The sequence below is a fragment of the Prionailurus viverrinus genome, chromosome D3, assembly GCF_022837055.1.
Source record: "Prionailurus viverrinus isolate Anna chromosome D3, UM_Priviv_1.0, whole genome shotgun sequence".
Taxonomy (NCBI): domain Eukaryota; kingdom Metazoa; phylum Chordata; class Mammalia; order Carnivora; family Felidae; genus Prionailurus; species Prionailurus viverrinus.
Genome location: NC_062572.1, coordinates 16,407,536 through 16,419,721, shown reverse-complemented (window position 1 = coordinate 16,419,721; position 12,186 = coordinate 16,407,536). Strand labels below are relative to the sequence as shown.

The 12,186-nt window shown below is 43.2% G+C and overlaps 1 protein-coding gene across 3 annotated transcripts in view; it reads right to left on the bottom strand.

Moving 5' to 3' along the window:
* BICDL1 (BICD family like cargo adaptor 1) overlaps positions 1 to 10,274 on the bottom strand; it is a 105,289-nt gene extending 95,015 nt beyond the window's left edge. Inside the window, exons 1-2 of one of the 3 annotated variants that reach the window (XM_047827680.1) lie at positions 9,788 to 10,274; positions 1,814 to 2,029 (exon numbers count right to left, since the gene is read on the bottom strand). In XM_047827680.1, the coding sequence (XP_047683636.1) occupies positions 1,814 to 2,029; positions 9,788 to 10,216 (645 nt within the window). In that variant the 5' untranslated portion in view covers positions 10,217 to 10,274. The remainder of the gene's footprint in view (positions 1 to 1,813; positions 2,030 to 9,787) is intronic. The other 2 variants (XM_047827679.1, XM_047827681.1) reach the window with 2 other exon arrangements.
* Between the last annotated feature and the right edge of the window lie 1,912 nt (positions 10,275 to 12,186).

Genomic DNA, 12,186 nt, shown 5'->3' with positions numbered 1-12,186 from the left:
TACATGGTGTTTAATATTTGCTTTCTTCCTTCATCTCTCTTGGCCACCTATCTTTCACCAGATCAGAAAGCAGAATTGAGTCGTTTCTGCTCATGTTATTTTATAACATGAACTTACTCCCAAGAGATAATTTCCCCTTTAATTGTTTTGGTTTGCTGTATTCCTTTCATAGGTTTCCGTAAGAAACACTTGCTCAGAATAAGTATTAATGTTTATTTATTTTATGTTTTGGCGGGGGGCAGGGAACAGAGAGAGAGAGGGAGAGAGAGAGAATACCAAGCAGGCTCGTCACTGTCAGCACAGAGCCTGATGCAGGGCTCGATTTCATGAAGTCACTCAAAATAAGTATTAAATAAATGTTGAATAAATAAATAAATCTGGCTAGGCCTGTCCAGTTAACTTAATCTTTCATGAATAATGAACACTCAAAATCTTAAAAATCTTACAAGGATAGAGATTCCCTTCTCAGTTGTTGCAAAAGGTTTTAGAACAGAGTCAGAAATGCTGTTACTAAACTGGCCTTGAAGTGACTTCTTGAAGAACTGTCCAACTCTTTCTTTCCAGTCAATCAAATACTGATTTAATCTCCTAGATGGGAAGGCAAGACCTTTAGTTCTGCCTATCATGTGGGTTCTTACCTTTCACACGTGTCAATATTTCCTGCAACTAGCTACTTTCCAAGTTATTAGGTATCTCTTTTTCCCCTTCTTTCTACCTTCCTGTCTCCCTCTCCTTCCTCCCTACTTCCATTCTCTCCTCTGCCTCTCCTTCTTGTATCTTTCCCTAGTTGTGGCATTTACCTCACATTTCCTAGTGAGGCATGAAGGTTTTGACCCGTCTCAGAGTATCCATGGGAACCAACTATGACAAACTAAATGACTTCATACGGTGTTACCCATCGAATTAGTAGAAATGCCAAGAATTTTCCATGTACTGCTCTAGCTAAGCCTTTTCCAAAGATCAAAGCATGACCTACACAATGAGATCAGACTAGAAGTTCTTTCTTCTTCTGATAACTAAAGAGTTAATAGTTTTATTTTCAACACATAAGAAGGACTGAAGTACCATAGTAAATCCCACTCTTAATTTTTAAAAGTAGGTGGATTTAGAGACCAGGGCATTAATAACATTCCTGCATTTGTAAAAAAGGTATGTTCTGTATATAAATTAGATTTGGACCTATTCAGCCCTCAAACTCCCTCTTTGCAATGATTTCAGTCTTGACCCTGGTTAATTAATACTTCCATAACACCATTCTATAAAGGCATGAGAATTTTTTACTTGCTAGGATATAAAAGAACAAATTTTAAATACAGATACACATATACTTCTCCTCTCATATTCAAATAATATGAAAAAATGTACATTCACATTTCATCATTGAAAATCATTTGCTCTAATTTTCCCCAAGCTTTTCAGTTTAAAGATGGCACCATTTAATATCTGAACCAAATTCATTAACATAATTTCATCCATGACAGACTTTTTCTAGGTAAAGGAATCACAGACTTTTAGAGCTATACCAAACGTCAGAAATCATTAGGCACAACTCTTTTCATTTTAAAAACGAAAAATCTCCCAAGTTAAGTGATTGTCAAAGTCTCTTAGCCGATTAATGAGAGGTAAGGGTTTTGGTTCCTGACTCCTAGTTCACACAGCTGACGTTCCCATAGGTGAAAATTATTCAACTTGTTGATATCAACACCAATGGCAACAAAAACTTACTCTTACCATATGTATGAACAACATCGTACAGCAGCTTTGGTTTCAACTTTCAGTATTTTATACCATAAATTCTTAACTTGTGGCTTACCCTGCTGAGTTGATCCAATAACCTCTGGTTCTGTTCTGATAATTCCTGGACAGCCCGTGTTTTTTCTCGATCTGCTTCCCGTAGATGAACCTGCTGCCTCTCCAACTCATCCTGAAGTTGTTTCACATCACTCTCCAGCTCTGACACGCGCCCTTCCCATTCCCCTTCTCGGTTCTCAAATCGTCTTCTTAGTTCGTGTTTCTCTTGTTCTAAGTGCTGGGAGAGAAGTGAAGAGGATTTAAAAACTGTTAAAAATGTACAGCCTTTGCTTTTTTTCTCTTTTCACACTCTCCTAACTTTTCTTCTTCCCAGTCAGCACAACAAAACACTCTGCCACATGGGAAAAGTTGTCTATTTCACAGCTACAAAAACACTCCCTTCTTACAGAGTAGGAAGGAGTTAGCATGCTGTTCTTATTAAAAACACTTAATATTACTGTGTTTATTCTTGTCGTTGGGCATGGGACTATGGATGGGACTATAGACTCAGGAATTCACTTGAAATTCAGCCCTAGTCATCTAATTAACTAGTAAACTATACATTTAAACAACTTAACACAAGTCCTTAAGAAGGCTTCTTTTGGAATCAGCTATCATGCCTGGCATAATACCAGACACTTAGAATCAAAGAATTTTCAGGGACAGAAAGAACTCTAGGGATCCTTCAGATTAACCATCTTTTCTTACAAATGAGGTAACCTACAATAAGAGGTCAAGTAACAAGCTCAAGTAAATGGCAGAGCTGGGATTTGTGTTTAAGTCATCTGACTCTGTTTAGCACTCCAAATCACAATTCAATAAATACTTGTTGTGATATATAGAATTATATTTGGATATCAAGCAAGTTCAGCTTCAGGTCTACTTTAAATCATGGCTTATCAGCTTTGCACATTTATTTCTGATCCACTCATTTATTCTTGAGGAGTACCTGCGATGGGTCAGCCACTATGCTGCAGACATAGTGCAAAGTAAAACAGACATGGTCCTTGCCTTTATGGAGCTTTCATTCTAGTGGGAGAGACTGATAAAAGTAGTAAGTTGTGGGGTGCCTGGGTGGCTCAGTCGGTTAAGCATCTGACTCTTGATTTCCACTCAGTTCATCATCTCATGGTTCATGAGTTTGAGCCCTAATCAGGCTCCACAGTCACAGCACAAAGCCTGCCTGGGATTCTCTTTCCCTCTCTCTCTCATGTGCGCACGCTCGCTCTCTCTCTCTCTCTCTCTCTCTCTCTCCCCCAAAATAAATAAACTTAAAAAAAAATAAATTGCGTGTAACAAATGGTATGCAAAGTACAGATGGCTTGAAGCAGCAGCTCAATAAAAAAGGATTCTTTTGAAGGACATAAGAATACCCTTTTGTTTTTTGGGTTTTTTTTTTAAGTTTTATTTATTTAAGTAATCTCTATATCCCATGTAGGTCTTGAACTCACAACCCTGGATTGAGAGTCGCATGCCCTTCCACCTGAGCCAGCCAGGCACCCCTCTTTGTTTCTGTGAGATAAGACGCATGTCTCTTAACAGAGGCAAGTATGTTCTACTTAAAAATCACATTATGTACGAAATAGCAAAGTCTACACCCCAAGGAGTACATTAAATAGAAGTTAAAGCAATGGTCAATTTGGGGGGGAGGGGACGGCTCTCAGAAAAGCTCTGATATAATTGTTGAAAATATACCCACCTGGACCTCAATCCCAAAGATTGTGATTAGTTAAGAATGGGATGAAGCCTAGGCATGCATCTGTCTACTCATCTATCTATCTTGGCTCTACAGGAAATTCTGATGCACTGAAGGTTGATATCAAGCACTGAGAATGTTTCTACAAGCTACGATGAGCATATGAATCTTCTTCAGAGGACTTGGTCATCTCTTCTACACTCTTATTCTATCCAAGTTCTCACTTTGTGAATATTTTTTGGAGTAATTCTTTTGGAGAGTGTTAAGGGCCACTGTATAGTTGCACAAGAAAATGAAAATCAGTCACATTACTTCACATTTAAGATGTGTCTAAAAAAGAGATTACCCCATTTCACCCTGACATCTTATTCCCTTTTTTGCTGACTTGTTAACACTTCTGAAAGTCAAATTTATCCCTAAAAGATGTAAATTTACCATGACACAGCAGTCAAAATAACGTGCCAAAAGATAAAATCAGCAATCCAAAATGAAAATTCTGATCACATTAGCAAAGGCAGTTTTTACTGAAATAAATGTATGGTCCTCCAGGTCGATCACTCTGGGAAACAACTCACTCGGATATAGTCACTCTAGTATATTTGTTGAAGAAGTCACATTATAGTTAGACTTTATAGAACCTCGGCTTGGAGCATGCAAGGAAAGGAAGAATAAGGGAGGGACTTCTACTCATCAGCCTGAGAACTTTCTGCTCTGTGCTTTCCTCATATTGCTAAACTCCAAAAATGAGAATGTTTTAGTCACTGTAGAGACTTCAAAAAGATGAAATGCAGAAACAAATGCTAATTGCCATCCTAAAATTGTGATACTTGGTTTTATTCAGTTTTTCCAAAATGAAAAAGATTGAGCAGAAGGCAACAGCAAGAACTCAGTAATCACAGTGTTACTGAGAGGCCAGATAAATTAGGCTTGTGTTCTAAAAGAACAGAGAGACTTAAAAATATTCAGCAAACAGCTGTTAGTGAACAGCCCAACTAAGCAACTAAAACAATCCAATCCACTTGGAGTTGGGGGAGGGGTTGCGACAGGTGGTGCTGATTAGTTTATTCTGTCCTTATATTTTTCTGGTCATGTGACAAACTTCCTAATTCAGGTTTCCCAACACTGAAAAAAAGCAGTCAAGACTTTCCTATTAATGTACAGAAAGAATTTAGCCTTTTGTCTAATAACAGAAAAGAAAGGTTTCCTAGATTTGTATTTTCATTAAGTGTTAAATTAACCAGTAAACTCTAGGCAGCATATTAGGAAGTATGGAGGTCAGGGATTATACGTTATGTTATATGCCATTTTAGATATTATGTGTTATTCCTGTGTTAAAGTTAATATCTACACCTGAAACTAATAATGTCAATTATACCTCAATAAACAAAAGAAGAAAAGTTACCATCAAAACTGTTAAGGTCATCATAAACAAGTTAAGTCTAAAAAAGTGCCACAGCATGGGCACCTGGGTGGCGCAGTTAAGCATCCGACTCTTGATTTCAGCTCAGGTCATAATCTCATGGTTCGTGAGATTGAGCCCGCATCGGGCTCTGGGCTTGACAGTATGGAGCCTGAGTGGGATTCTTCTCTCCCTCTCTCTCTGCCTCTCCCTTGAGCTCAAGCACACGCTCTCTCACTCTCTCTCAAAATAAATAAATAAACAAACATAAAAAAAAAGCACCACAGCAAAGAGGAGACTAAGAAGATAGGAAAACTGAATGTAATGTATCCAGGTTGCAATCTTGGAACAGAAAAACACAGTACATAAAGGCTAAGGAAATCTGAATAAACTAAGGAGTGTAGTTAACAGTGTATCAGTAATGGATTTTTAATCATGGCAAGTATACCATGATAATGTAAGATGTTAATAACAGAGGAAATTGAGTGCAGAACATATGCAAATGTTCTGTACCATCTTTCCATTTTTTCTGTAAATCTGAAACCATTTTTAAAATTTTTTTCTGTTTATTTTTGAGGGAGAGACAGACAGACAAACAGACAGACAGAATGTGATTGGGGGAGAGGCAGACACAGAATGCGAAGCAGGCTCCAGGCTCTGAGCCATCAGCACAGAGGCTGCCTCGGGGCTCGAACTCATGAACCGTGAGATCATTACCTGAGCTGAAGTCGGACGCTTGACCGACTGAGCCACCCAGGCGCCCCATCTGAAACCATTCTTAAAAAAAAAAAAAAAAGGTATTTAAAACTCTGAAAAAATAAAAAGTTAACATCATTAACCAATCTAAAATTGGTTGTTACTGAAAATGGATTTCCACCAAGAGCTAAAAAAGCAACACCACTGTCATAAGTCCAGGATATGATTCTTGAAAAATACAAAGAAAAAGTACTATTTTTTTTTAAGTGGACCAAACACTGTATGCAAATAAGGAGCTCTAGATTTGCCTACCCCAAATCTACTTGTGACTCTCATTAGGTGATCACTTTCATTTTATTTGTTCTGCCCTTAAAAAAAAAAAAAAAATTGTATTAGAATCCTAAGAATTGACCTGCAGAAGGAAAAGGAAAATGTAGTTGAGGTAAAAGACTACCTCTGCATGCAGTAAGAGATAATCCACTCTCAGCTGGAATAGGAAAAAAGGGGATCTTGCATGTTAAAAACAGTATTTTTAGAAACTAAATAAATAAAATACTGAAGAAAAAAGTATATAAATCTGAGTTACTGTCTTAGTTCATGTTCCAGAAAAAAAACTAAGGACCTGGCTGGATATAAGATATAAAAGCAAAAGGGCTCACTGTAGGTGCAGAAAAAATAAATTTTAGAAAGTAACTTTACGGGCACCTGGTTGGCTCAGTTAGTGGAGCATGTGACTCTTGGGCTCAGGGTTGTGAATCTGGGCCCCATGTTGGATGTACAGATTACTTTGAAAAATCTTGGGGCATCTGGGTGGCTCAGCCCGTTAAGTGTCTGACTCTTGGTTTCAGCTCAGGTCATGTCTCAAGTTTGTGAGTTCAAGCCCCGAATTGGGCTCTGTGCTGACAGTGCAGAGCCTGCTTGGGATTCTCTCTCTCCCTCTCCCCCACTCACGCTGTCTCTCTCTCAAAATAAATAAATAAATTTTTTAAAAAGACCTTTAAAAAATAAATCTTAATAAAATAACTTTAGAACTTTAAGTATATGAAAATATAATTCAGTGAATGAATAAAATACAATATAGTCAATTTAAGAGTGGAAAAAAATGACCACAATCTTCCAGTATTTTAAGTTAAATTGAATCTTCATTTTAACCCTACGAGATATATAGCCAAAAAAATTCTATGTTAATCTTTAAGCCATTAAAGACTTTAAAGAGTGTGCCTTTAATAAGAGAGCAGTATGAGATCAAGTACTTTATATTTTAAATGACAAAACAAAATCTTAGGTTTGGCACACAGAACTGGAAAGGTATTCAATATTAACAAATAGGTAGAAAAAAATCTTAACAATGGCTTATTGGTCCTGAGGTTAGAAAGGTGGCAGTTTTGAATAAGGGAACAGAGGGGATTAAAACAAGACCAGTCTCACTATTTAACAGTGAAACCAACATTCTCTCAGAGTCCCCTCAAGTGTTAATCTTTCAAACCAACCTGTGAGAAAATGTGTTTGCTCCACTGACAGTTTGTGGAAAATTACAAATGCTTTTAAAAGGCTAGTTTTCTACCCTTAAGTATTTAATTTAATTGAAAATATAGCATGGAAGTGTTAAACTTTATAAAGTATTTTGTCCCTAAGCAGACATGCTAAAATCTAGGCTGCTTAAAGAATATAGAGGTGGGGCACCAGGATGGCTCAGTCATTGAGCATCTGACTTCTGATCTTGGCTCAGGTCATGATCTCATGGTTCGTGAGTTTGAGCCCCACGATGGGCTCTGTGCTGAGAGCTCAGAGCCTGCTTGAGATTCTCTCTCACCCTCTCTCTCTGCCTCTCCTCCATTTGTGCTCTTTCTCTCTCTCTCAAAATCAACTTAAAAAAATATTTTAAAAAATTTATGCTGAAAGGAAAATTCACTTGCAGGTATCAAATGAATCACCCTCTATTAGGTTTGTCTCTCTCATATTAGTAAGAATTAACAAGGAACTAATGACAATATCTTTATGGGATCTTTTTAAATGTGTTTTAAAAAAAACTAAAAATTGTTCATGATAATCTTCCTTGAAATATACCTTGAAAAAAATAGTATAACTGAACCCTCTAATACTCATGTTCAGTAACAATCAATATATTTGGCTTTTTATTTTTATTTATTTTTTTAACGTTTATTTATTTTTGAGACAGAGAGAGACAGAGCATGAGCAGGAAAGGGGCAGAGAGAGAGAGAGGGAGACACAGAATCCGAAGCAGGCTCCAGCTCTGAGCTGTCAGCACAGAGCCTGACGCAGGGCTTGAACTCACAGACCGCGAGATCACGACCTGAGCCACCCAGGAGCCCCTATATTTGGCTTTTTAAACAAAATTTTAAAATGTAAGTATATAGAACATAAAATTCACCACCTCAACCATTTTTAAGTGTACAGCTTAGTGTTAAGTACATTCACACTGTTGTGCAACCAGCCCCCAGAAATTAAAATATACGCTAGAGTTCAATACGGTGACCTGTAGAGGAATGATGGTTTTGAAAACTAATTTAAGAGCTTTAAAATATTTTATTACCATCTGTTTGGTCAATAGCAAAAAGTCAAAGGTAATTTATTCTTTCACAATAGAACCCTTCTTGTTATAGAATTTTTAAATCTTTTTCCTTTGTGAAGAAATGTATAAGGGCTCCACATGGAACCCAGGGTGTGTGTAACTGCACACTCAGGATTACTCAGAAATCCATCACTAATCAAACTGATAACAATGTTTCTTCAATAAGTCCCTCACTGAAGGAATTTCAAATCACAAGAATAAATCTCTACAGTAGTACTTCTATATAGAGTCATGTAACTAAATCCCATTTTAAAAAAAAACACCCTTTTATTTCTAGACCTCTACTTCCAGTGAAAACTAAACACTTCAATTCACTGGGTGCTTTTTGGCAGTCTACCTATAGGTTTCACAAACCACTTTTCAGAGAGGTATCTCAGGAGTTCATCGACTGGCAGACCCAGTTAACAGGCCAACTGAACTACAGGGCACTCAACTGGTTTCCTTTTTTCTCCCTGATTTACTTTTGATACATCCCTAGACTACAAACACACACTTAAATCTTATTATAGAAAAGTTTCTGGACTTATATTCTGACTGTTCAACCAGCAGCAGTGATATGGAAGCAGACTAGGGTCAATTTCAGACCTTATTCAGGACTGTACTATTCCCTTGTAACTAAGAATAAAAAGAACTGGTTGCAACCAAACTGGGTAACAACAGTAAATGTACAGGCAGAAAAAAAATAAGCTAGTCTCCAATGCCACAGATGCCCCACCCCCTTTTTTAAAAAAAGCTCTCTAATTTTTACAAAGGCTGGCATTCCATACCACTTTAAAGGCCCTTTCCCAGTAAAGGGCAAGAAAACAAACAGGCATAGCTCCAAAAGACTTTGATACAGAAAACTGGCAGAAATCTTACACACTTTAAGAAGTATTTATAATAGTTAAAGTAACATGGTTCTCATGGGTTGCATTTGGCCACCGAATCGCATGAATGAGGCCCAGAAGACCAAAAAAAAAAAAAAAAAAAAAGCGTACTGTTTAAATACAGAATACACATAAATGCCGAGGTCCAAATTAAATCCACTACCAACAGTCACATGCCGAGCCCAGGCTTGCCTGATTTCTGCAATGGAACCACATTTCCTAATCCCTGAGTATTTGAAGGCTATATAAAGCTCCTTGAGGGGCACTTGTTTCCCACAACTCTGAGCTGCCGGGAAGTTAAGACAAGGGCATCTGGAGGCCTTAACGCCAAAACTGGAAGGCTTTAAGGCTAACACCCTGATTAGAGATTAACTACTCTGAAAACCTGGAGCATATTTTAAATGCTTCCCGACTTTCTCATTTCTCTGTGTGCAGACATCACCTCAGCGCTGTATAAATTAGTCATACTGTAAGCTCTATTTTAGACGCTGTGTACAGTACATATATAGAATGGCCCACAGCGGGGCTGGGGCGGTGCGTGGACCCATTTGCTGAAGTCAGGTGGATTCAATGTTGCCCTGGTCTGATAATTCGAAACCCTCCACCCGACCCCTCCCTCCAGGTGGTTTTCTGTTAAGGCAGGGTGAGTAAGGAAGGAGTAGGGTGGGTGGCTCCCGAAGCTGAAGCTGCCCAAGGCCGAAAGGGCTCTCCCTGCTTCCCACCCATCCCACGAGGGACGTCCTCACCTCCAGCTTGTCTGTCAGCTCCTTGTGCATCTGCTCGTACTGCCGGCTCATGTCCTGGTTCCTCTCGAGCAGCGCCTTGCCCAGCCGGGCCGCCAACACCAGATCCTTCTCTTTCTGCCGGATCACCGACAGCAGTTCGGGATCCTGGGCGGGCGGCGGCTGCAGTCCGGACCCCTCGGCCGGAGGCCCGGCCTCGGCCTGAGAATGCTCCCCGGGGTCGGACGGCCGTTCCCCGGCCGCCAGCAGCGCCAGCTCCTCCTCTAACGCCAGTTCCAGCTCCCCGGAGCCCCCGGAGAAGGAGATGAGGGCGGCGGCGGCTGGACTCCCGACTGCGTCCGCGGCCGCTGCGGGCAGCTCCATGCAGCAGGCGCTGTCCGGCTCCGCGGGTGCTGAAGCGCGGCCGGCCAAGCCCAGGCAGAAGGCGGACATGGCCCGCGCGCGCGGAGCCCGCAGCGGTGCGGCCCGGCCGGCGCGCGCCAGGCTGCAGGGGGGAGGGGCCCCGCCGCGCCGCCCAGCGCCCCGCGCCTCGCCCCGCGCCGCGGCACGCGCCCCTCGGGTCCCCGCGAGCCCTGGGCGCGGCGCGCGCCGGCCCGCCCCTCCCCCGCGCCGGCGGCACGCGCCCCCCCCCCCCCCCGCCGCCGCCGCCCCCGGGGCTCAGCTGCTCGGCTCGCGCTAGGGAGGAGGAGGGGGTGGGAAAGGGAAAGGCTGAGGAAGGGAAGACCGGGGGGCGGCGAAGCGAGAGGGGAGGTTGCGAGGAACGCCGCCGCCGAGTTTTCAGCCGCCCTGTTGCTGCTGCTGCTGCTGCTGCCGCTGCCGCCGCCGGCCGGGCAGCGCCTCACCGGGCGGGCTGCGCTCCGCTGTCGCTGCGACGCTCGCTGCTGCTGCTGCCGGCGGCCGCTCTCTGCAGCCGCGCTCCATGTCCCTCGGCTCGGCGGCAGCCCCAGCAGCAGCGGCGGCGGCGGCGGCTGCTGCAGGCGCCGAGGCGGCGGCTCCACATCGCGAGCGGCGCAGCCGGGCGAACTCCTTCCTGCCTCCCTCGGCTCCTCCCGCTCACCGGGCCGGCCGCACCCCGCCCCGCGCTTCCGGCCGCGCCCCCTCTCCCCGCCCCTTGCCGGCGCCTGACGCGCGCGGGCACCTGTTCGCCGCGCCCGCGCGGGATTCGCCGGCTCGCGGGTCTCCTCAGCGGCGCCCAGGTGGCGCCGGTGACCTTAACCCCTGCGCTGCCTCAAGCCCGGGGGCGGCTGCGCGCGCCGCCTGGGGAGGCGGCTGGCGCATCCCTAATGGTTCAGGCGGCTCCCCGGCGCGGCCACGCCCCCGGCCTCGCGCCCACATCGGATGTGGCCCCGCCCACAGCACGCTCACCTCGGGTGTGGCCTCGCGCTCACCTCGGAGCACAGCCCCGCCCCTGGCCTCATTCTCACCTCCGTGCGAGGCCCCGCCTCCGGGCTCGCGCCACTCTTGGGCTGGAGCGTTTCTCAGAGTCCGGTGGGGATCAGTTTTGTCGAACCTCAGGTGGTCTTCAAGAGGACTGGGGATGTTCTTCCAAGGCCGAGTCTCGACAGAGACTCGTGGTCACGGAATTTAGGTCTGGGCCCTCACCAAAGCTAAGCAGTCAGGAGAGGGAGCCCTAGCGAGCAGGAGGGGGAGGAATGACTTCAGAAATCCGGCATTTTAATGATGATGACTCAGGGATATGAAGGACCAGAGGCCTCCGAGATCAACAGCCCCGAAAGAAAGAGTTATGTTGAGAAATAACGGGAAAAAAAACTGCTCACAGATGGGAATATGAAGCAAAGAATCGCCGTGATAATGACTTTTGTTTATTAGGTACTTAGTATGTTCCGCGTCTTGTGCTAAATGCTTTGTATGCATTATCTTAGATTAGTCCTAACAAGAACCTTATAAAGTGCTGTCACTCTTTCCATTTTACGGGGAGGAAATTGAGACCTCGAGAGGTGTTCTCTGCCTAGATCATTACAATAGATCACATCCTGGCAGGCTGACTCCAGGGTTCACGTAGATCATTATTCTTTACTTTCCTCACGCATGAGAAGTCTCGAGGAAGATAAATAGTAGTTTTTGACCAAGATGGCCTGGGTGGATATAGAAAATGGTAACAGGAAGCTTCCTGCAATGATCAAAACAATAATTGAAGAGCCTACGGGGAGACTCCAAGCAGTTCTTGCTTTGACCTCACTGGTGATGCTCTTGTCTATTTTCAGAAAAAAAACCCATCTGAAGCTAGACTAGGTCCCTATTTATTTCCTTTACTCTTGAATAACAACCCTCTTTTGAGTTAGATCATACCTTGATTCTTTTCATCACAGTGAGACGGAAATTTCAGGACACCAAGAGGCTGAAATGGGTCAAATGGATTCTCCTGGTTTTTATTCTTTATT